The sequence below is a fragment of the Somniosus microcephalus genome, chromosome 8 (assembly GCF_052327205.1).
Source record: "Somniosus microcephalus isolate GS21.2 chromosome 8, FLI_Smic_1.0, whole genome shotgun sequence".
Classification (NCBI taxonomy): Eukaryota; Metazoa; Chordata; class Chondrichthyes; order Squaliformes; family Somniosidae; genus Somniosus; species Somniosus microcephalus.
Genome location: NC_140994.1, coordinates 9,834,272 through 9,859,712, shown reverse-complemented (window position 1 = coordinate 9,859,712; position 25,441 = coordinate 9,834,272). Strand labels below are relative to the sequence as shown.

The 25,441-nt window shown below is 53.2% G+C and overlaps 1 protein-coding gene across 2 annotated transcripts in view; it reads left to right on the top strand.

Moving 5' to 3' along the window:
- The window catches only part of dnmbp (dynamin binding protein), a 120,279-nt gene that overhangs the window by 9,709 nt on the left and 85,129 nt on the right, over nt 1-25,441 (top strand). For both annotated transcript variants that reach the window (XM_085994205.1, XM_085994204.1), the window contains exons 2-3: nt 22,645-22,795; nt 24,163-24,285. In XM_085994205.1, the coding sequence (XP_085850331.1) occupies nt 22,651-22,795; nt 24,163-24,285 (268 nt within the window). In that variant the 5' untranslated portion in view covers nt 22,645-22,650. The remainder of the gene's footprint in view (nt 1-22,644; nt 22,796-24,162; nt 24,286-25,441) is intronic.

The following is a 25,441-nucleotide window of genomic DNA, read 5'->3' as shown; positions in this document are numbered from 1 at the left end:
ATTTATATAGATGGAAAAAATGTTTTTTATGATCCAAAAATAAAGGACTGGTTTTGAAAGCTGCCATTCAGCCCTGGCGAGGTTGACAGGAAGCTGATGTGAGGAGGAGTGCAGGCCGGAGGAGGTGATGTTTGTGAGGCTGTGTCACTCTCTCAGTATCAGATCTAAATATTGGCCTGTGAGGAGCTGGGCTGAGTTCAGGCTTGATTGCAATCCTAGCCAGAGAGATGATGTTTAATTGATGGGTCATTGTGGGGAATGCTCGCAAATGGCAAGTTCGAGTTACACACAGTCTGTGCAACAACAACAACTTGTATTTATATAGTGAAACGTTCCAAGGTGCTTCACAGGAGCGTAAATCAAACAAAATTTGACACCGAGCCACATAAAGAGATATTAGGGCAGGTGACCAAAAGTTTGGTCAAGGAGGTAGGTTTTAAGGAGCGCCTTAAAGGAGGAGAGAGAGGCAGAGAGGTTTAGGGAGGGAATTCCAGAGCTCGGGGCCCAGGCAGCTGAAGGCACGGCCGCCAATGGTGGAGCGATGGAAATCAGGGATGCTCAAGAGGCCAGAATTGGAGGAGCGCAGAGATCTCGGGGTGGGGGGGCGTGGAGTTGTGGGGCTGAAGGAGGTTACAGAGATGGGGAGGGGCGAGACCATGGAGGGATTTGAAAACAAGGATGAGAATTTTGAAATCGAGGCATGGCCAATGTAGGTCAGCAAGCACAGGGGTGATGGATGAACGGGACTTGGTGCAAGTTAGGAAACGGGGCAGCCGAGTTTTGGATGACCTCAACAAGAGAGAGACCAGGGCACAAGTAAAGCCGTACAGGCACTAGGGGGCGGGGGGGGCCCACACAGTGAGGAGTACAAAGAACACGGGCACACTGGCATTTCAAAAGCTGCATGGGTTTCATTTTCCGCTGTAAAAGAACGACTTGCATTTCTATAGCGCCTTTCACGACCACCGGACGTCCCAAAGCACTTTACAGCCAATGAAGTACTTTTTGTAGTGTGGTCACTGTTGTAATGTGGGAAACGCAGCAGCCAATTTGCGCACAGCAAGCTCCCACAAACAGCAATGTGATAATGACCAGACAATCTGTTTGTGATGTTGGTTGAGGGATAAATATTGGCCCCAGGAGTCAGAGTTATACAGCACAGAAAGAGGCCCTTCGGCCCATCGTGTCTGCGCCGTCCATCAAGCCCTGTCCAATCTAATCCCATTTTCCAGCATTTGGTCCATAGCCTTGTATGCAATGGCATTTCAAGTGCTCATCCAAATGCTTCTTGAATGTTGTGAGGGTTCCTGCCTCTACCACCCTTTTCAGGCAGTGAGTTCCAGACTCCAACCACCCTCTGGGTGAAAAAGTTCCTCCTCAAATCCCCTCTAAACCTCCTGCCCCTTACCTTGAATCTATGCCGCCTTGTTATTGACCCCCCTACTAAGGGGAAAAGTTCCTCTTTATCTACCCTATCTATGCCCCTCATCATTTTGTACACCTCAATCAGGTCCCCCCTCAGCCTTCTTTGCTCCAAGGAAAACAACCCCAGCCTGTTCAGTCTTTCTTCATAGCTGAGGCGCTCCATCCCAGGTAACATCCTGGTGAATCTTCTCTGCACCCTCTCCAAAGCAATCACATCCTTCCTATAGTGAGGTGACTAGAACTGCACACAGTACTCCAGCTGTGGCCTTACCAGCGTTTTGTACAGCTCCATCATAACCTCCCTGACTCTGGGGAGAACTCCCCTGCCCTTCTTCAAAATAGTGGCCGTGGGATCTTTTACATCCACCTGAGAGAGCAGACGGGGCCTCGGTTTAACGTCACATCTGAAAGACGGCACCTCCGACAGTGCCGCACTCCCTCAGTACTGCCCCTCCGACAGTGCCGCACTCCCTCAGTACTGCCCCTCCGACAGTGCCGCACTCCCTCAGTACTGCCCCTCCGACAGTGCCGCACTCCCTCAGTACTGCCCCTCCGACAGTGCCGCACTCCCTCAGTACTGCCCCTCCGACAGTGCCGCACTCCCTCAGTACTGCCCCTCCGACAGTGCCGCACTCCCTCAGTACTGCCCCTCCGACAGTGCCGCACTCCCTCAGTACTGCCCCTCCGACAGTGCCGCACTCCCTCAGTACTGCCCCTCCGACAGTGCCGCACTCCCTCAGTACTGCACAGGAGTGTCAGCCTGGATTGTGGGCTCAAGTCTCGGCTAGCGCAGTACTGAGCAGCAGTGGGTGAGGGAGGGAATAAAATCAGCCAGTGTCCCTCGCGTAGTCTCGTGGCGATGCTGCGGTACAGTTTCAGACGTCTGCTATCTGGTCGAGTAACCATTTCTTGTGTCTGAACTGGCTTAGCAAGCTATCCAACCAGGGGGAGCATCGCTGCCGAGCCCAAGCTGCTCGTGCCCACTGCCCCACTCTCCAGCTCAGTGGGTGAGAAGCTCAGTCGCACAGACTAGTAAGACCCCAGGTTCAATCCCCAGTCTGGGCGGAGTGATTGGATTGATTCTGGGATGGCTGTGGGCTGGTAAAATAGAATTCGGTGCCTCAGAGTTGTGTGGGGGGCGGGGGGAGTTTGGCCATGGTTCCTACTCTTGTTCATTACCTAGTGACCTGTGTGTCTCTGTCTCTCTCTCTCTCTCGGTGGGGGGTATTGGGCTTGCATGTGAAGCCTTCCACAGTTGGATTGCCGATGGATGCTCGCTGCCTGGGCACGCATTGGGCCACTGGGGAGAGGTTAAGGGAGGAACTGCTAGCAGTTTATTCCCTTTCCCCCCACCTCCCCCGCGCCTAGGAAGGGGCCAGCACCTTCAGGGGAGGGGAAGAGAATCGGAGCCGGGGAAGGGGAATGTCCCACTTTCACCACAGACTGGGGCTGTTGAGTGGGAGGAAGCAGCACGTCGAAGCCAAGCTCCGCTGCGGTCATGGAGGGGGAAGAAAAGAGCAGCGCTGAATAATTCGGCGCTGATTTAAAAAGCTTCCTACTCTTCAACATGAAAGCCAAATTAAATGACGCCCTGGAGAGATCTGTCAGGGCACCAATTAATGTCGGGACGGCCGAAGCCCGCTCATTGTTCTGCTCTCTCTCCAGCGCTGGATGGTGCCCACTCTGTGTGCTGTCATTAAAGCCTTTCCTAGATCTGTGTCGTGCGTTGATTAAATTTCCTCTTCTCAACTCCCGGCGTGTTTTTTATACATGAGAAACAATTTTGTATCTCGTCCTACAGCTTGCAGTGGGGAAAGCGCGGCAGACAGAGATCATAGAATGATACCACACAGAAGGAGGCCATTTGGCCCATCAGGCCTGTGCCGGCTCTTTGAAAGAGCTTTCCAATTAGTCCCACTCCCCCTGCTCTTTCCCCACAGCCTTGCAAATTATACTTTTTCAGCTATATATTCAATTCCCTTTTGAAAGTTCCTATTGAATCTGCTTCCACCGCCCTTTCAGGCAGCGCGTTCCAGATCACAACAACTCGCTTAGTTAAATAAGAATGTTTCCTCATGTTGTCTCACACTGAGCCCCCTCATTTCCTTTTATTTGACCCTGAGATGACCGCTCCATCACCAAGACCGTCTATTCCCACCTCCATAACATCGCCTGTCTCCACAACTGCCTCAGCTCATCCGCTGCTGAAACCCTCATCCCTGCGTTTGCCACCTCCGGACTCGACTATTCCGACACTCCTCCGGGTCGGCCCCCCATCTCCCACCCTCCGTAAACCTCAACTCATCCAACACTCGGCTGCCCCGTGTCGTAACTCGCACTGAGTCCCGTTCACCCGTCACCCCCTGTGCTCGCTGACCTACATTGACTCCCAGCCCGGCAACGCCTCGATTTTAAAATTCTCATCCTTGTGTTCAAATCCCCCCATGGCCTCGCCCCTCCCTATCTCTGTAACCTCCTCCAGCCCCACAGCGCCCCCCCGAGATCTCTGCGCTCCTCCAATTCAGGCCTCTTGCATATCCTCGATTTTAATCGCTCCACCATTGGCGGCCGTGCCTTCAGCTGCCTGGGCCCTAAGCTCTGGAATTCCCTCCCTAAACCTCTCCGCCTCTCTCTCCTCCTTCAAGACGCTCCTTAAAACCTACCTCTTTGACCGAGCTTTTGCTCACCTGTCCCTAATATCTCCTGATGTGGCTCGATGTCAAATTTTGTTTGATAATCGCTCCTGTGAAGCACTGCGGGACGTTTTACTACGTTAAAGGCGCTGTATAAATATAAGTTGTTTTTGCATGGTAGAAAATCTTTTCAGTACAACGTCAGAAATAATGTGTGGGTAAGTCAACAATACAGGAAGCTGATGATCCCCGGACTCGCTCCAGAAAGAAAGAACTTGCATTTCTATAGCGCCTTTCCTGACCTCAGGACGTCCCAAAGCACTTTACAGCCAATGAAGTACTTTTTGAAGCGTGGTCACTGTTGTAATGTGGGAAACGCGGCAGCCAATTTGCGCACAGCAAGCTCCCACAAACAGCAATGTGATGATGACCAGATCATCTGTTTTTAGTGATGTTGGTTGAGGGATAAATATTGGCCCAGGACACCGGGGAGAACTCCCCCTGCTCTTCTTTGAATAGTTCCACGGGATCTTTCACGTCCACCTGAGAGAGCAGACGGGGCCTCGGTTTAACGTCTCATCCGAAAGACGGCACCTCCGACAGTGCAGCACTCCCTCAGTACTACACTGGGAGTGTCGGCCTGGATTTAGTTCTCTGGAGTGGGACTTGAACCCATGACCTTCTGACTCAGAAACGAGAGTGTGACCCACTGAGCCATGGCTGAGAGCCTAGGGTACCGCCTAGTTTGAAAACTGCTGGTGTAGAGAAAGATAAACCACGTATGCTCTCCGCAAGAAGGAGTCTGATTGGCCGTCTCCTGAAGCTCCCGATCCAGAGCGAGAGAGAGGCAGACATGCTGATCGTGGTTTGTGTGAATGAGCCTCTGATCGAGGGCAGGTAAGAGCTGGATGCTGGGGAATGTGAGCAGGGAGGTTGAGAGCCCTTTACTTGTTATGACATGCTCGTATCTCAACCAAGGCAGAGAGCAGCACACCGCACTGTGACTCCCTACAGCTGCTGCTGGAGTCCCACTCGATCTCCCGAGCGACGTGTCTCTTTACTACGTTGCGGGCTGCACCCGGTGGCGCGTGTCATTTGCCCGAGTAAACTTCCCCTATGAGCCCAGGCAGTGGCCATCAGTTGGCTATTCGAACATGGGAGGCAGTAGAGACAATCCTGAGCTTGTCCACGCCCGACATTGACACACCTACAGGGGGTAAGTGAATGCTCAGGAGCCAGAACCTCCTCGCAGTTTCCTCTCTCCATCCTCTTTATTTGTCTCTCTATCTTTCTCTCTCTTTTTCTCTCTCTCTCTTCCACTTCGCTCCCCTCCTTTTTCTTTATCTCTCTCCTCTCTCTTTCACAGAAATCACAGAAACCCCACAGTGCAGATAGAGGCCATTTTCGGCCCATCGAGCCTGCACCGACACATATCCCACCCGATCCCCGTAACCCCTACACCAACACATATCCCACCCTATCCCCGTAACCCCATGTATTTAATCCCCCCTAACACTAAGGGTCAATTTATCATAGCCAATCAACCTAACCCGCACATCTTTGGACTGTGGGAGGAAACCGGAGCGCCCAGAGAAAACCCACGCAAACACGGAGAGAATGTGCAAACTCCACACAGACAGTCACCCAAGGCCGGATTCGAACCCGGGTCCCTGGCGCTGTGAGGCAACAGTGCTAACCACTATGCCACCGTGCTGCCCTCCTTCCTCTCTTTTCTGTCTCTCACTCTCTCCTCTCTTTTCTCTCTCACCTCCCTTTCTCTCTCTTCTCTCTCTCTCCCTTTCTCTCTCCTCTCTTCTCTCTCTCTCCCCTCTCTCCCTTTCTCTCTCCTCTCTTTCTCCCTTTCTCTCCTTTTCTCTCTCGCCTCTCTCCCCTGTAGCTCCAGGTCTCAAGCCTATTGTTGAGGCTCCTTTGCGATTGGTTAACACAGACTGCCCTCTTGGGCATGTGTCCTGAATGGTGATGACCGACTGTAGGATTCGCGGCAGCCAATTTGCGCACAGCAAGCTCCCACAAACAGCAGTGTGATAATGACCAGCAATGTTCCCTCTAAGCTGTGCGGCCGCACACTCTGCCGGTCCTGCACAGCCCGGGACTGGCTTTTCCAGTGTTAAATTTCGCGCATGCGTGAAACTGAATGGGCCGCGCAGCCAGTTAAAGAGGCTCCGCACCCAAAAAACAATTAGGGGGAACATTGATGACTAGATCATCTGTTTTAGTGATGTTGATTGAGGGATAAATATTGGCCCCAGGACACCGGGGATAACTCTCCAGCTCTTCTTTAAATAGTGCCGCGGGATCTTTTACATCCACCTGAGAGCGCAGACGGGGCCTCGGTTTAACGTCTCATCCGAAAGACGGCACCTCCGACAGTGCAGCACTCCCTCAGCACTGCACTGGGAGTGTCAGCTTGGATTATGGCTTGAGTTTCTGAAGTGGGACTTGAACCCACAACCGTCTGACTCAGAGGCGAGAGTGCTGCCCACTGAGCCACTGCATGACACCAAAGGGACGAGCAAGATCCTGTGCCCCATCCCCATTGTGTAGTGACTTAGCCGATGGGGCCACTACAGTTAGTCTTTGCTCCTGAGGATTAGATTCTCACTCTCCAGTGATTCTTTCTGGAGTGCATGTGCGGGAGTGTGTACGCGTGAGAGAGAGAGACAGTGTGAGTGTGAGTGTGTGCGGGAGTGTGCGGGAGTGTGCACAGATCCCACAAGGACAAGGCTGTGCCTCCATGGTTACAGTGACTCTCGGTACCAACACTCATATAATGCACGATGTTCACTGGGAGGGCACCTGCGATCCTGTACCTCAGCACAGAGTCGACAGGAGGGGAGGAAAAACCTCTCCGCATTCTCCCAGTTCCTACAGTCTCCCCAAGGCCAAGAGTGACACCGTAGCTAAGAGAGACGGAGGCCGTAGTGCGAACCTTCTGGGCTTTCAGACCAGAAGTCACGAGGGGGCAGCCAGTTGTTGAACCTCTGGCTGATGATTCCCTCTCGTGTCTGGAGAAGATGTGAGAGAGAGAGAAGCACATCGACCCAGGTCACACCTTGGGGGGTGGGGTGTTGGTCACTAGCCTGTGTAGTTGGTTGAAGGTTCGTTGATGGGACTCCTAAGGGGGCGAGCAATGCGATTTCTCCATCTGTTTATAGTGTCTGGTTCCAAACCTAACACAGCTGCGTGTCCTTTTGGCCTGGTGTTCCCCTGGGGAGGTGGTGAGTAACTCCAAGAGAACGTGGACACCGCTGAAAGAATTCCAACAGTGTCTTTTTTTTTGTTTTTCAAACTTAACCTCACGAAGCACAACAGGGTGAAGCTGGATTAACACTGGCCGTTTGACACGAGGGTTCGGGATTGAGGACAAGAGAAGGTTGCTGCCCCAATGGGCCGATTGTAAAACTGACAGAATTGCAATGGACGGTTAAATAGGTGAGGCTCCCACAGGAGCTAATGCACCGCCTGCAAACCTGCTGAGCCACGCAACAACAACTTGCATTTATATAGCGCCTTTAAAGCAGTAAAACGTCCCAAAGCGCTTCACAGGAGCGATTATCAAACAAAATTTGACACCGAGTCACATAAGGAGATATTAGGACAGGTGACCAAAGGCTTGGTCAAAGAGGTCGGTTTTAAGGAGCGTCTTAAAGGAGGAGAGAGAGGCGGAGAGGTTTAGGGAGGGAATTCCAGAGCTCAGGGACCAGGCAGCTGACGGCACGGCCACCAATGGTGGAGCGAAGGAAATCGGGGATGCTCAAGAGGCCAGAATTGGAGGAACGCCCTCGAGCCCTGCTTCACCTGAAGTCTAGCCTTGCTCTTCACTCTCGGTGGGAGAGCGGCTGGTACTGTTTTGAAAGTCTTGTGTACCCTGTGCCCGTCCTGTATGTGCCAGGTGACTTCCTGTCCGACGTTAGCAATGCGAGGGGAGATCTGTTTTGTTTAAAGAAAGTCTCTGGTGGGTCGCACGCTGGGGTTTAAGGTGGCTCGCTCTCTCTCTCTCTCTCTCTCTCTCTCTCTCTCTCTCTCTCTCTCTCTCTCTCTCTCTCTCTCTCAGGATCAAAGAGAAAGAAAGCCAACCATTTGCTGCTGGTTCTTTCTAACCTTGGGGAGGAAGGTAGAGAACCACTAACTGACCTCAAGTTGTGCCTACTTGCAGCTATTACACCTTGTGCCAGTGTGGCTCAATTAGTCGGACTGTCCCTTTGGAGTCAGAAGGTTTTAGCTTCAAACCCCGCTACAGGACTTGGGCTCCTAACCGCGGCCCGGTGCTGTACTCGGAGTGCTGCACTGTCAGAGGGAAGGCGGTCCGGTGCCGTACTCGGGGAGTGCTGCACTGTCAGAGGGAAGGCGGTCCGGTGCCGTACTCGGGGAGTGCTGCACTGTCAGAGGGAAGGCGGTCCGGTGCCGTACTCGGAGTGCTGCACTGTCAGAGGGAACGCGGTCCGGTGCCGTACTCGGGGAGTGCTGCACTGTCTGAGGGAACGCGATCCGGTGCCGTACTCTGGGAGTGCTGCACTGTTAGAGGGATCGGGTGGATGTTAAAGATCCCACGGCACCATTTGAAGAGGAGGAGGGAGTTATCTTGATATCCCTGGTCGACAATCGTGTCAGCCGTGGCTCACTGGGCAGCACTCTCGCCTCTGACTCAGAAGGTTGTGGGTTCAAGTCCCACTCCAGAGACTCGAGCACAAAATCCAGGCTGACACTCCCAGTGCAGTGCTGAGGGAGTGCTGCACTGTCGGAGGTGCCGTCTTTCAGATGAGCTGTTAAACCGCGGCCCCGTCTGCTCTCTCAGGTGGACGTAAAAGATCCCATGGCACTATTTTGAAGAAGAGCAGGGGAGTTCTCCCCGGTGTCCTGGGGCCAGTATTTATCCCTCAACCAACATCACTAAAACAGATTATCTGGTCGTTATCACATTGCTGACTGTGGGAGCTTGCTGTGCGCAAAGTGGCTGCTGCGATTCCTACATTACAACAGTGACTACACTCCAAAAAGTATTTCATTGTGCTTTGTGACATGTCGTCGTAAAAGAAAGAAAGCGCTTTATAAATTCTTTCTTTTTAATTTTTTTCTCTCTCTCTCTCCAATGCTCTTGTTATTTCGGCCCAGGCCTCTTTGTTGGACTGCCTCAGTTCCGAATGTGAAACTTGGAAGTTGAACTGAGGATGGGGGGAGAACGAGAGCCTTTTTCCAGGGGTTGGTGAGCTGGAATGTGGCAGGGAGTTGGTGGAATGTGAGTTGGATGTGGGAGAGTGGGTGAGTAAATGTCAACGTTTAAAGAGATGGGTTTTGCATCGACTGAACTCCTCGAAACCCTTCAGTCCTTTAAGGATGCAGATACGAACTCTAACCCCCAAATCCCCCTCCCCTGAGATTAAAGTGACGCTAATGTTTTCCAGATCCATGTGGGCGGATTGAACACCACTCCAGGCCCTTGTATTGATCTTCTAGCAGGAATATCGGAGCAGTGTTTAGGAAGAGGGAGGGAAAGTGATGCATTTCTCCCCCTCCCTCCTTTACCCCTTCACCCACCAGGCCTGCTTCTATAATCCGCCATTCCTGGGGGGATGCAGGGTTTGCGGGAAGTGTCTCTCGAGATGCTGCCCTCTGTGCTGTGATGGGAGCCTCGGACAGATCATTCCTCGCTTTTCTCTTTAGGGCCCAGACTCTGAATTCTGGAGCTTTGTGCAGCTCCGTCAGTGTCGAGCTCGACTGTTCCCAGGGATTCTGTCTGGGAAATTGCCCCACACAACTGCCCTCTTCCTTCTTTCCACTCATAGAATCATCGAAATTTACAGCACAGAAGGAGGCCATTCGGCCCATCTTGTCCATGCCGGCCAACAAAGAGCGATCCAGCCTAATCCCACTTTCCAGCTCTTGGTCTGTAGCCTTGTAGGTTACAACACTTCATGTGCATATCCAAGTAGTCCCCTCCTCCGGCCCCCTCCTCCTCCTTCTCGCCTCCGTCCCCCTCCTCCTTCTCTCCTCCGTCCCCCCCCTCCGTCCCCCCCCCTCCTCCTCCTCCTCCTCCTCCTCCTCCTATGGACCCGTATCCCACCGATGCCATCCTTCTCCCTGGCCACCCTCTCGGGCTGAACCAGACCATTTGTCATTTCGGACAGCCCCCTCACCCTGAGCTGAGCCCTAACCCCCACATCCTCTCCGTCAGATGACTGCCTGCTCCCAGCCCCGTTACATCCCAAACATTTGACTGTACCCCAGCCCACCTGCCTCTGAAACCCTTCTACACCCATTCCTTCGTCCCCTCCAGACCCGACCATTTTAACACTCCCCTCGCTGGCCTCCCGCACTCCACCTTGTCCAAAACTCCGTTGCATGTTTTGTGTCTCACAGTAACTCCCACTCGCCCATCACTGCCCCACCCCATGCCTTATACAAGCAAACCCCCCCCCACTTTTTCTCCTCCAGTGCATTAAACCCAAGACTTGTGTCTAGAAGTCCCTCAGTGGGTAGCACCCTCGCCACTGAGTCAGAAGGTTGTGGGTTCAAGTCCCACTCCAGAGACTTGAGCACAAAAATCCAGGCTGACACTCCAGTGCAGTGCTGAGGGAGTGCTGCACTGTCAGAGGTGCCATCTTTCGGGTGAGACGTTAAACCGAGGCCCCGTCTGCCTTCTCGGGTGGATGTAAAAACTCCTATTTGAAGAAGAGCAGGGGAGTTCTCCCCGGTGTCCTGGCCAATATTTCTCCCTCAACCAACACCTAAAAACAGATGATCTGGCCATTTATCTGATTGCTGCTTGTGGGATCTTGCTGTGTGCAAATTGGCTGCCGCGTCTCCTACATTACAACAGTGACTACACTTCAAAAATACTTCATTGGCTGTAAAGCGCTGTGGGACATCCTGAGGTCGTGAAAGGCGCTATAGAAATGCAAGTCTTTCTTTGTGGCCTAGCCTCACCCTGTTTCTGCAGTGTCTCCAGGGCTATGTCCTTTCCTCCACACTCTGTTCCTGACTCCAGGCTTCTGTACAACCCCCCCCATCCCTTCGACCCGCAATTGGTGGCCAGGGTTTCGGACCTCGGCCCGGCTCTCTGCCCAAACCTCGGTTTTGCTCCTGTCTCCCCATCTTTTCAAAATAAAATCTCCCCTTAAAACCACCTCTTTGACCCAGCCTTCAGTCAGTATTTCCGCTGGTTGGGGAGTCTAGGACTAGGGGGGATAGTCTAAAAATTAGAGCCAGACCTTTCAGGAGTGAAGTTAGGAAACACTTCGACACACAAAGGGTGATAGAAGTTTGGAACTCTCTTCCACAAATGATAATTGATCAATTGTTAATTTTAAATCTGAGATTGATAGATTTTTGTTGACCAGAGGTATTAAGGGACATGGGCCAAAGGCGGGTAGATGGAGTTAGGTCGCAGATCAGCCAGGATCTCACTGAATGGCGGAACAGGCTTGAGGGGCTGAATGGCCTCCTCCTGTTCCGATGTTCCCCCTCCCAATCTCTCTCTCTGTGCCATCTATTTTTCATTACTCCTATCTGTAAAGCACTTTGGAAGTTTATGTTGGAGTCTCTTATATAAATGTGAGTTATTGTATCAACTTCCCCAGCAAGCCTCATCTTCAGGAATCGCCCCCACCCGTACCCCTTTACAGTGTTTCTTTAGTCCCTGAACATGCCAAAACATCCCAAAGTGCCTGGTGCAGTGGATTGCCTCTTGCAATATGCTGACCATTGTTACACTGTGCCAGCTATTCAACTGTGGGTGCATCGCCACCTAACCAATTCTGGCCTCACCCGACTTCCACACACTTAACATCCCACAAACGCCAGAGGAATGAATGGTTTGTATTGAGGGGCAGGGAGGGGCTAACCCCAGCCCCGGGTATCTGGCAGACATTTCTTGCATAAACCCGGTGATGCAGTTCTTCTCGAAATATTAACCTCATCATGTGACCGCCACACACTGAGGGGGAAATGAGGTGTTCTGGCACTTTGCCCTTTAACCTTTAACCCCCATCATGGTCCCTGAGTTATAACCCGAAGGCCAGTGGGAAATCCTTGCCTGGTTGGTAGGTAGCTTTTGTAAAATTAATTCTGAGGGACGTGGGCGTCGCTGGCAAGGCCGGCATTTGTTGCCCTTCCCTAGTTGCCCCTTTGAGAAAGTGGTGATGGGCCGCAGCCTTGAACCGTTGCAGTTTGTAGACGTTTAGTACAACTGATCTGCCGTCATCACCCCGCTCCTCAAAAAAAACCAACCCTTGACCCCTCCGTCCTTGCAAACTACCGCCCCATCTCCAACCTCCCTTTCCTCTCAAGTCCTTGAACGTGTTGTCGCCTCCCAAATCCGTGCCCATCTTTCCCGCAATTCCATGTTTGAATCCCTCCAATCAGGTTTCCGCCCTTGCCACAGTACCGAAACGGCTCTCGTCAAAGTCACAAATGACAGCCTTTGTGACTGTGACAAAGGTAAACTATCCGTCCTCGTCCTTCTCGACTTGTCTGCAGCCTTTGACACGGTTGACCACTCCATCCTTCTCCAACGCCTCTCCACCGTCGTCCAGCTGGGTGGGACTGCACTCGCCTGGTTCCATTCTTATCTATCTAATCGTAGCCAGAGAATCACCTGCAACAGTTTCTCTTCCCGCTTCTGCATCGTTACCTCTGGTGTCCCCCAAGGATCTATCCTTGGCCCCTCCTATTTCTAACCTACATGTTGCCCCATGGCGACGTCATCCGAAAACACAGCGTCAGTTTCCACATGTACGCTGACGACACCCAGCTCTACCTCACTACCTCTTCTCTCGACCCCTCCACGGTCTCTAAATTGTCAGACAAGTTCTGGATGAGCAGAAATTTTCTCCAATTAAATAGTGGGAAGACCGAAGCCATTGTTTTCGGTCCCTGCCACAAACTCCGTTCCCTAGCCACTGACTCCATCCCTCTCCCTAACATCTGTCTGAGGCTGAACCACACTGTTCGCAACCTTGGTGTCATATTTGACCCGGAAATGAGCTTCCGACCACATATCCGCAGCATAACTAAGACGGCCTACATCCACCTCCGTAACATCGCCCGTTTCCGCCCTTGCCTCAGCTCATCCGCTGCTGAAACCCCCATCCATGCCCTTGTTACCTCTAGACTTGACTATTCCAATGCACTCCTGGCTGGCCTCCCACAGTCTACCCTACGTAAACTTGAGGTCATCCAAAACTCAGCTGCCCCGTGTCCTAACTCGCACCAAGTCCCGTTCGCCCATCACCCCTGTGCTCGCTGACCTACATTGAGTCCCGGTTAAGCAGCGCCTCGATTTCAAAATTGTCATCCTTGTTTTCAAATCCCTCCATGGCCTCGCCCCTCCCTATCTCTGTAATCTCCTCCAGCCCCACAACCCCCCGAGATATCTGCGCTCCTCTAATTCTGCCCTCTTGAGCATCCCTGATTCCAATCGCTCCACCATTGGTGGCCGTGCCTTCAGCTGCCTGGGCCCTAAGCTCTGGAATTTCCTCCATAAACCTCTCCGCTTCTCTCTCCTCCTTTAAGACGCTCCTTAAAACCGACCTCTTTGACTAAGCTTTTGGTCACCTGCCGTAATATCTCCTTATCCTTATCAAAATCAAATCAAATCAAATCAACTTTTATTGTCATTGTTAGTGCACAAGTGCAGTACAACGAAATGTAGGCTTGCGGCTCCCGAGAGTGTACATTTGGATTAAGACATTTAAACATTCAACATACATTTGGCTTTGTAATACATTAACATAAATATAACCCTAATAAAGTGCATTGGCAGATGTGCAGGCTTTAGAGTTTATTTGTGGAGTTCAGTAGGATGACAGCCCTGGGAAAGAAACTGTTCCTAAATCTGGTCGTACGGGTGCGAATGCATCTGTAGCGTCTCCCAGATGGCAGGAGGGCGAACAGACTGTGGCTGGGGTGGGTAGGGTCTTTGACGATGGACCGTGACCTCCGTAGACAGCGTTTCTGGTATATGTGCTCTATGGTCGGTAGCCGGGTGCCGGTAATGCGTTGGGCAGTTTTGACTACCCGCTGCAGGGCTTTCCGGTCATGTGGCATGGTGTCAAATTTTTTGTCTTCTAATCCTCCTGTGAAGCATCTTGGGGCATTTTACTACATTACAGGCGCTATATAAATACAAGTTGGTGTTGAGGGGCTCGGCCACTTCAGAGGGCAGTTAAGAGTCAACCACGTTGGTGTGGGTCTGGAGTCACATACAGGCCCAGACCGGGTAAGGACGGCAGGTTTCCTTCCCTAAAGGACATCAGTGAATCAGTGGGTTTTTAGGACAATTCGGTAGTTTCGTGGTCGCTGATAGCAGACTTTTTAATTTCAAGACTGAATTCAAATTCTGAAACTGCCCTGGTGGGATTTGAACTCACGATCGCTGGATTATTGGTTAGTTACATAACTGCTACCTTACTGTCCCCCCACCCCCGTACCCCGAGTAATGACTGTCCCCCCCTCCCCGTACCCAGAGTAATGACTGACCCCCCCCCCCCCCCCCCCCCCGTACCCCGAGTAATGACCGTCCCTGGGTCAACGTTCCCGTTCAGCTGCGCGGCCACGCGATGGTCTGAAGCTCCCGCGCAGGCCGGTCACCGGCTTGAAATCACAGAAACCCCACAGTACAGATAGAGGCCATTTCGGCCCATCGAGCCTGCACCGACACATATCCCACCCGATCCCCGTAACCCCATGTATTTAATCCTCCTAACACTAAGGGTCAATTTATCACAGCCAATCAACCTAACCCGCACATCTTTGGACTACACGGGAGAAACCGCGCATGCGCGAAAATTTGAATGGGCCGCGCAGCCCGTTAAAGGACCGTGCACGAAAAAAAAGAGAGGGAACATTGACCCCCCCCCCCGCCATAGAGCATGAGTTATTCCGCCAGTGAGCTGGAAATGGGCAAAGACACAAAGCGGGAGCAGCCTCCCAGCTCAAGGGGGCGATGACGGGAATTCCTAAAGGCAGAATCAATGGGATTGGGTGACTGGCTCCAGCTCAACATCCAGTGTGGTGTTGGCATGTTACAACATGAATATGGTTTGAATTAGAAGCTCAAACTAAACAAACTGTTGGCACTTAGCAACAAGAGAAGAAAATCTAAAAATTGGATCAAGATTTCTGTCTCTTTCCCCCCCTCTCGCTGCCAGTTTTCCTCTCGCCCTCCTCCTCCTCCTCCTCCTCTTCATGCTAAGTTCCAGTTCTACTGGAGCTGCTCACTTCCTGACGTCGTCCCATTAGCTTTTGCTTTATTCATTCATGGGATGTGGGCGTCGCTGGCAAGGCCGGCATTTATTGCCCATCCCTAGTTGCCCCTTGAGAAGGTGTTGGTGAGCCGCCTTCTTGAACCGCTGCAGTCCGTGTGGTGAAGGTGCTCCCACAGTGCTGTTAGGGAGGGAGTTCCAGGATATTGTCCCAGCGACGATGAAGGATCGGCCGATATACTTCCAAGTCAGGATGGTGTGTGACTTGGAGGCGGTGGTGTTCCCACGCGCCTGCTGCCCTTCAGGCACTGTTGAAGAAGCCTTGGCGAGTTGCCGCAGTGCATCTTGTAGATGGTGCACACTGCAGCCACGGTGATTTGAGCCCAGTGAGTGTCGGCAGGCTGTTCGAGAACGAGGAAGTTGTCCCCAATCCCACCCTTGCCTATTGTCCAATGTAGTTTTCAGCAAGAGGGGACTGGATACTAGTTACAACAACAACATTTATAGTAAAACATCCCAGGGTGCTTCACAGGAGCGATTATCAAACAATATTTGACACTGAGCCACATAAGGAGTTACTGGAACAGGTGACCAAAAGTTTGGTCAAAGGTCGGTTTTAAGGAGCGTCTTAAAGGAGGAGAGAGAGGCGGAGAGGTTTAGGGAGGGAATTCCAGAGCTTAGGGCCCAGGCAGCTGAAGGCACGGCCACCAATGGTGGAGCGATTAAAATCGGGGATGCTCAAGAGGCCAGAATTGGAGCAGCGCAGAGATCTCGGGGTGGTGGGGCTGGCGGAGGTGACAGAGATAGGGAGGGGCGAGTGCCATGGAGAGATTTGAAAGCAAGTTAACCCTGGTTGTGTCCTCCCAGCTCAGGGATGGCGGAGGCAAGCAGTCATGGACCCAAAAGCTGCCTCGCCTCAGGTCGGCTAACTCCGCACGGACCAGAGATTAAACACGGGCTCGCTCTGGTGTACGTCGATCATTCACTGCCTTCACCAGCTGAGCAGTCATTGGGCAGATCCTTGGATTCACAAGACAAACAGGGCTACAATATCAGGTCTGTCAGTGGGTGATACCGTGACTGAGCTGAAACATAACATGGAAGATAGGAGCAGGAGTAGGCCATTCGGCCCCTCTAGCCTGCTCCGCCATTCAATGAGATCATGGCTGATCATCCAAATTCAGTACCCTGTCCCTGCTTTCTCCCCATACCCCTTGATCCCTTTAGCCTTAAGAAATATATCCAACTCCTTCTTGAATATATTTAATGAACTGGCCTCCACCGCCTTCTGTGGTAAAGTGTTCCACAGGTTCACCACTCTCTGGGTGAAGAAATTCCTCCTCATTTTCAGTCCTAAATGGCTTACCCCTTATCCTTAGACTGTGACCCCTGGTTCTGGACTCCCTGACCATCGGGAACATCCTTCCTGCATCTAGTCTGTCCAGTCCTGTCAGAATTTTATAAGTTTCAATGAGATCACCTCTCATTCTTCTAAACTCCAGTGAGTACAAGCCCAATCGACCCAATCTCTCCTCATACGTCATTCCTGCCATCCCAGGTATCAGCCTGGTGAATCTTTGCTGAACTCCTTCCATGGCAAGAACATCCTTCCTCAGATAAGGTGACCAAAACTGCACACAATACTCAAGATGTGGTCTCACCAAGGCCCTGTACAACTGCAGCAAGACATCCTTGTTCCTGTACTCAAACCCTCTCGCTACGAAGGCCAACATACCATTTGCCTTCTTAACCGCCTGCTGCACCTGCATGCTTACCTTCAGCGACTGGTGCACAAGGACACCCAAGTCTCGTTGCACTTCCCCTTTTCCCAATCTATTGCCATTTAGATAATAATCTGCCTTCCTGTTTTTGCCACCAAAGTGGATAACCTCACATTTATCCACGTTATATTGCATCTGCCATGTTTCTGCCCAATCACCCAACATGTCCAAATCATCCTGGAGTTTCTCGGCATCCTCCTCACAGCACACACGCCCACCCAGCTTTGTGCCGTCTGCAAATTTGGAGATATTACATCTAGTTCCCTTGTCCAGATCATTTATATATATATATTGTGAGTAGCTGGGGTCCTAGGACCGATCCCTGCGGTACCCCACTAGTCACTGCCTGCCACTCGGAAAAAGACCCATTTATTCCAACTCTTTGCTTTCTGTCTGCCAACCAGTTCTCTATCCAAGTCAGTACCTTGCCCCCAAGCTGTTCTGGGATCAGTTGGTGACACAGGAGAAACTTCTTTACCCAGAGAGTGGTGAGAATGTGAAGCTAGATGAGGGAGAAAGGAATAGAAGGGCATGGTGATACGGTGAGGTGAAGAGGGGTGGGAGGAGGCTCGAGTGGAGCATAAACACCAGCATGGACCAGTTGGGCCGAATGGCCTGTTTCTGTAAATACCATGTAGTTCTATTCAGTGACTGAGCTGAGCGGCTCTGGGATTAGTTGGTGACACAGATAAAAAGAGGTGTATGTGGTTCCTGTATTAAGGAGGGAGCGATTAACAGTGCGTGTTATATAGAGTGCTACAGTGAGAGGTGTGGAGTATATCGGAGTGTTACAGTGAGGGGTGTGGGGTATATCAGTGTTACAGTGAGGGGTGTGGGGTATATCAGTATTACAGTGAGGGGTGTGGGGTATATCAGTGTTACAGTGAGGGGTGTGGGGTATATCAGTGTTACAGTGAGGGGTGTGGGGTATATCAGTGTTACAGTGAGAGGTGTGGGGTATATCAGTGTTACAGTGAGAGGTGTGGGGTATATCAGTGTGTTACAGTGAGAGGTGTGGGGTATATCAGTGTTACAGTGAGGGGTGTGGGGTATATCGGAGTGTTACAGTGAGGGGGTGGGGTATATCAGTGTTACAGTGAGAGGTGTGGGGTATATCAGTGTGTTACAGTGAGAGGTGTGGGGTATATCAGTATTACAGTGAGGGGTGTGGGGTATATCGGAGTGTTACAGTGAGGGGGTGGGGTATATCAGTGTTACAGTGAGAGGTGTGGGGTATATCAGTGTGTTACAGTGAGAGGTGTGGGGTATATCAGTGTTACAGTGAGGGGTGTGGGGTATATCGGAGTGTTACAGTGAGGGGGTGGGGTATATCAGTGTTACAGTGAGGGGTGTGGGGTATATCAGTGTTACAGTGAGAGGTGTGGGGTATATCAGTGTTAGTGAGGGGTGTGGGGTATATCAGTGTTACAGTGAGGGGTGTGGGGTATATCAGTGTTACAGTGAGGGGTGTGGGGTATATCAGTGTTACAGTGAGGGGTGTGGGGTATATCAGAGTGTTACAGGGAGGGGTGTGGGGTATATCAGTGTTACAGTGAGGGGTGTGGGGTATATCAGTGTTACAGTGAGGGGTGTGGGGTATATCAGTGTTACAGTGAGGGGTGTGGGGTATATCAGTGTTACAGTGAGGGGTGTGGGGTATATCGGAGTGTTACAGTGAGGGGGTGGGGTATATCAGTGTTACAGTGAGGGGTGTGGGGTATATCAGTGTTAGTGAGGGGTGTGGGGTATATCGGAGTGTTACAGTGAGGGGTGTGGGGTATATCAGTGTTACAGTGAGGGGTGTGGGGTATATCAGTGTTACAGTGAGGGGTGTGGGGTATATCGGAGTGTTACAGTGAGGGGTGTGGGGTATATCAGTGTTATAGTGTGGGGTATATCAGTGTTACAGTGAGGGGTGTGGGGTATATCGGAGTGTTACAGTGAGGGGTGTGGGGTATATCAGTGTTACAGTGAGGGGGTGGGGTATATCAGTGTTACAGTGAGGGGTATGTGCTATATCGGAGTGTAATCCTTATTTGAAAGAGGGTTGGGAAGAGAAAGATCAGCCAGCGTTCTCACTGTGCTGGGAAGTGTTCACAGAGGATGCGCGAGGCTGGGATTGGGTTTGTTGGTGATGCACTATGTGGAAGAATAGCCAGTCAACTCCTGATGCGTTCAGACCGTGGAGGGGGCGATTGAAAGCCCTGGCATCATAATCCAGCGAGAGTCAGGGGGGGAGGAGGAACGAAATAATGGAAGCCAGGCTTGAATTGCAATGTAAAGGGCCGTGGTTCGGGAGCAGGGCTGAGGAGGATCTGTCACCGTGCTGCTACTCCTGTTTACTGGTTTTGTTCGCTGTGGATTGCAGAGACAGACTGACGCACCTCACTTTCCTGTTGACTGCTTTGTGTTGTTTGGAGTGCGTCAGCTCAAACTCAATGCATCGCGAGCTTTGAGCGTGAGATAACAAACTGCAGTGGCAGCGGTGTGTGTGAGAGTGCGTGTGTGTGAGAGTGCAAGAGTGAGTGCGTGTGTGTGAGAGTGCGTGTGTGTGAGTGTGCGTGTGTGTGAGAGTGCAAGAGTGCGTGTGTGTGAGAGTGCGTGTGTGTGAGAGTGCGTGCGCGAGCGTGCGATTTCCATTGGTGGCCGTGCCTTCAGCTGCCTGGGCCCTGAGCTCTGGAATTCCCTCCCTAAACCTCTCCGCCTCTCTCTCCTCCTGTACGACGCTCCTTAAAACCGACCTCTCACCAAGCTTTTGGTGGCTCAGTGTCGAGTTTTGTCTGATAATCACTCCTGTGAAGGGCCTTGGGATGTTTTACTACGCTAAAGGCGCTATATAAATACAAGCTGTTGTCGGAGGGTTTATTCTCCACTGACATCCTGTGTCTTGGCATCGAGCGTCACTGAGCTATTTGATCTTGGGGGGAGGGGGCAGTATCACAGCGCAGGCTGTCCCAGATCTCACCCGATCCCTAGAGGCACATGCGATCGGCTGCTGTAAGACTGAGGGGAGGGGCATCACCTGAGCACCATTTTGCGGGTAGACTGACCAACGCTGCCCCAGATTCTGTCTCCGGTCTGCATGGGGTTAGCTGGTGTCAGCCAGGTGGGGAGGGTGGAGAGAGAGACGGGGGGCGAGGCTGAAGGACAGCCCGGGTGTGGGCAGGGGGCCTGTGATGGGTTAAATACAAAACTAACCGTCAGGCAGGAAGGTTCCAGAGACGTTAGGAGAGTCGCTGCCAGCGTTTCCATTGGGAAGCGGTGTGTGTGTGTGTGTGTGTGTGTCGGGAGGGACGGAGTGCCCTCACGTTGCTCGCCATTGTTCAGAGTGTCGGGTCAGTGACCCCTCGACAGAGGCAGGAAACTGGCCCAAGGTGGGAGCGTGTCGGCGGAGCTGGGAGTTTCCAGCCCTGGGAATCCCGGGCAGCGTGTGGTGTCAAAGCGGCCGGAGCGCTGGCGCAGTCTGAGATTTCATTCCTGGCATCGGCAAATGCTGCCCATTCCCCCCGGGAAACTCTACCCATTCCCCCCGGGAAACTATGCCCATTACCCCGAGAAACTCTGCCCATTGCCCCAGGAAACTCTGCTCATTGCCCCAGGGGAAACTGCCCATTACCCCCGGGAAGTTCTGCCCATTCCCCCGGGAAACTCTGCCCATTACCCCAATAAACTCTGCCCATTCCCCCGGGAACGTCTGCCCATTCCCCCGGGAAACTCTGCCCGTTACCCCAATAAACTCTGCCCATTCCCCCGGGAAACTCTGCCCATTCCCCCGGGAAACTCTGCCCATTCCCCCAATAAACTCTGCCCATTCCCCCGGGAACGTCTGCCCATTCCCCCGGGAAACTCTGCCCGTTACCCCAATAAACTCTGCCCATTCCCCCGGGAAACTCTGCCCATTCCCCCGGGAAACTCTGCCCATTCCCCCGGGAAACTCTGCCCGTTCCCCCGGGAAACTCTGCCCGTTCCCCCGGGAAACTCTGCCCGTTCCCCCGGGAAACTCTGCCCGTTCCCCCGGGAAACTCTGCCCGTTCCCCCGGGAAACTCTGCCCGTTCGCCCGGGAAACTCTGCCCGTTCGCCCGGGAAACTCTGCCCATTCCCCCGATAAACTCTGCCCGTTACCCCGATGAAACTCTGCCCATTCCCCCGGGAAACTCTGCCCATTCCCCCGGGAACGTCTGCCCGTTCCCCCGGGAAACTCTGCCCGTTACCCCGGGAAACTCTGCCCATTCCCCCGGGAAACTCTGCCCATTCCCCCGGGAAACTCTGCCCATTCCCCCGGGAAACTCTGCCCGTTACCCTGGGAAATGCTGCCAGTTTCTGCTCTACACTCGGGGCTTGATGTATGTTTCAGTTCACGTGACTGCGTGTGTGTGTGTGCGTGAGACCCCACCACTCTACAGGGAATGCCCCCCCACCAGAGCTATTGGATCGACCAATGGGTGCATCGTGGCTGAGGTTCCTCCTGTCCTTGGGCCCTAAACTCTGGAATTCTCTCCCGAAACCCCTCTGCCTGTCTAGCGCTTCAACCCATGGCTCAGTGGGTTCAAGTCCCACTCCAGAGACTTGAGCACAACAAATCCAGGCCGACACTCCAGTGCAGTGCTGAGGGAGTGCTGCACTGTCAGAGGTGCCGCCTTTGGGATGAGACGTTAAACCGAGGCCCCGTCTGCCATCTCGGATCCCACGGCACTATTTCGAAGAAGAGCTGGGGAGTTCTCCCCGGTGTTCTGGCCAATATTTATCCCTCAATCAACATCACAAAAAACAGATGATCTGGTCATTATCACATGGCACTTTGTGGGAGCTTGCTGTGCGCAAATTGGCTGCTGCGTTTCCTACATTACAACAGTGACTGCACTTCAAAAAGTACTTCATTGGCTGTAAAACGCTTTGGGACGTCATGAAAGATTGTGTAGAATGGGCCGATACTCTCTGGAGTTTAGAAGAATGAGAGGTGATCTCATTGAAACATCTAAGATTCTGAGTGAGATTGACAGGGTAGATGCTGAGAGGATGTTTCCCCTGGCTGGGGAGTCTAGAACTAGGGGTCACAGTCTCAGAATAAGGGGTCGGCCATTTAGGACTGAGATGAGGAGGAATTTCTTCACTCAGAGGATTGTGAATCTTTGGAATTCTCTGCCCCAGAGGGCTGTGGAGGCTCAGTCGTTGAGTATATTCAAGGCTGAGATCGATAGATTTTTGGGCTCTAGGGGAATCGAGGGATATGGGGATCGGGCGGGAAAGTGGAGTTGAGGTCGAAGATCAGCCATGATCTTATTGAATGGCGGAGCAGGCTCGAGGGGCCGTTTGGCGGAGCAGGCTCGAGGGGCCGTGTGGCGGAGCAGGCTCGAGGGGCCGAATGGCCGACTCCTGCTCCTAATTCTTATGTTCTAATAAAAGATTTACCGGAGGAAATAGTTTCGCTCTATCTACCCCATCAAACCCTTTAATCACCTTAAACGTCTCGATTAGATCACCCCGTAATCCTCAGTATTCGAGGGAATACAAAGCGCCGCGGTGTCGCGGTTTGGCTTGCTGCCGTTTCCGCGATGTGTGACGACGGTTGTTCCTTGTTGCAGCGCGGGATGGAGCCGGGATCCCTGGTGCGCGCCGTCTTCGAGTTCCGCCCCAGTGTCTCCGAGGAGCTGCCCATCTTCGGGGGTGATGTCATCGAGGTGTTGAGCGTGCTCGACGAGTTCTGGCTGCTGGGGAAGAAGGACGGCGTTACGGGTAAGTAGACCGTCGAACCCCAGGGCAATCCGGCCTCGCTCCCTCCGCCCCGTCGTGACCCCCCCCCCCCCCCGCCACGACGGGCCGTGACCCCCCTGACCTCCCGCAGCAACACCAGGCGTCATGCAGAGAGGGGAACCCAATCGCTCACTCACTGAGACATTGACCATTTGACCCTCTAGCCCAACGCCAAGTGCCAATCGCAGGAGATTCAGGTCCAGACACCCCCTATTGCACCTCCTAGTGGCACAGTTTCGGATTGCCAACGGCAGAGGCTGGAGATTGGGGTAACCTGGAGTCTGGTAGTGTGCGTTACGCAGACCATTTTCTTGGGGATGAGTGGCCCTGCTACTGCTTCCCCCTTTGCGAACCACACATGGGGCTAGAACCACACATGGGGTTAGATACAGAGTAAAATGGCAGAGCCAGTGAGCCCCCAGTTATTGAGGTGGGTCGACACGGCTGTGGAGGACCGACTCCGTTTCACTCCCAGGAAGCTCTTGGGTCTGTGCTGTTCCAGGCTCGGTCTTCAGACTGGGTCGGTCGGCGTTCCCCAGTTCCCGGGTCGGTCGGCGTTCCCCAGTTCCCAGCTCGGTCCTCTTCCTGCACGTCTTCAGTTCGACACCCACCCACCCACACTACAGTCGGGCAAATCTAGCCCCTTACAGCCAGCAGACAGAGGAGACCCTCCCTACGCTGCCCATCAGTCTGGGCTAGTGCGTGACCTGGGCCACAGAGGGGACTGGACTGTGCCTGGCCCACCGCACTAACCAGCGTCACACTGCCTGATCCATTTGGTGAAGGTTTCAGTTAGGTAGCGCAGGACGTCCCATCAGCCTGCTCACGTTGGGGTGAGATTGGGGGGGGGGGGGGTGATGGGGTACCGCGCGCGACGAGTCGGACCTCGACGGGCAACTGGGCAAAAGGAGGGGGAGGGGGGAAAAGAACTCTTTCGGCTTCCCATAGGAACTGTGGACCTCTGGGATAGGGTGGCCCCTTAACCTTTGACCGTCCGTGCCGATGACCCCCATCGGCGGACTGTGCGGGCCTGCTCCCTCTTGGCGTGTGACGTAAGAAAACTACTAGGCACTTGGTCTGAGTATTAAACAAGGCTTTAATCACCTGTTTCACAACATGGAGGTCTAGTTGTGTCCTTCACTAGTTCCTGTTAAAGAATGTCCTGAGCAAGCTGGGCCCATGCCCGAGTATTTATACTCTCCCTGGACAGCGCCACCAGCAGGCCACTCAGTATTATTTCATAAGTCATTTCCACATGAATGACAAGATTCATGTCGGCGTGTCTGCTCTCTCTCTCGGGGGCAGGTTGGATTTTCAGTCTGATGGGTTGGTTTCTCTCTCTCCCGCAGGACAGTTCCCCAGCAGCTTTGTGGAGCCCGTGTCCATCCCCAACACCAAACTGGGGGAGAAGGTGTGCGTTTGCATCAACGACTTCAATGGCTCAGCCGGCGGCGATCTGTCCCTCAAACGGGGTAAGTGTCGCAACACCGCCGTTTATTGAGCACCGCACCACATCTGTGGGCAACATCTGCACTGGCGATTGTTGTGCGTGTAAATGTGGCAACAACTTTTGTATTTATACAGCGCCTTTAACATAGTAAAATGTCCCAAAGTGCTTCACAGGAGCGATTAGCAAACAATATTTGACACCGAAACACACAAGGCGACATTAGGACAGGTTTTAAGGAGCGTCTTAAAGGAGGAGCGAGAGGTGGTGAGGTTTAGGGCGGGAATTCCAGAGCTCGAGGCCCAGGCAGCTGAAGGCACGGCCGCCAACGGTGGAGCGATTAAAATTCAGGATGTTGGTTGAGGGATAAATATTGGCCAGGACACCGTGGGTTCTTTTACATCCACCTGAGAGCAGACGAGGCCTCGGTTTAACGTCTCATCCAAAAGACGGCACCTCCGACAGTACAGCACACCCTCCGTACTGCCCCTCCGACAGTGCAGCACACCCTCAGTACTGCCCCTCCGACAGTGCCGCGCACCCTCAGTACTGCCCCTCCGACAGTGCAGCGTTCCCTCAGTACTGCCCCTCGGACAGTGCGGCGCTCCCTCAGTACTGCCCCTCCGACAGTGCAGCGCACCCTCAGTACTACCCCTCGGACAGTGCAGCGCACCCTCAGTACTACCCCTCGGACAGTGCAGCGCACCCTCAGTACTGCCCCTCGGACAGTGCAGCGCACCCTCAGGACTGCCCCTCCGACAGTGCAGCGCACCCTCAGTACTGCCCCTCGGACAGTGCGGCGCTCCCTCAGTACTGCCCCTCCGACAGTGCGGTGCTCCCTCAGTACTGCCCCTCCGTCAGTGCGGTGCTCCCTCAGTACTGCCCCTCCGTCAGTGCGGTGCTCCCTCAGTACTGCCCCTCCGACATTGTGGCGCTCCCTCAGTACTGACCCTCCGACAGTGCAGCGCTCCCTCAGTACTGCCCCTCCGACAGTGCAGCACTCCCTCAGTACTGCCCCTCCGACAGTGCGGCGCTCCCTCAGTACTGACCCTCCGACAGTGCAGCGCTCCCTCAGTACTGCCCCTCCGACAGTGCGGTGCTCCCTCAGTACTGCCCCTCCGACAGTGCAGCGCTCCCTCAGTACTGCCCCTCCGACAGTGCGGTGCTCCCTCAGTACTGCC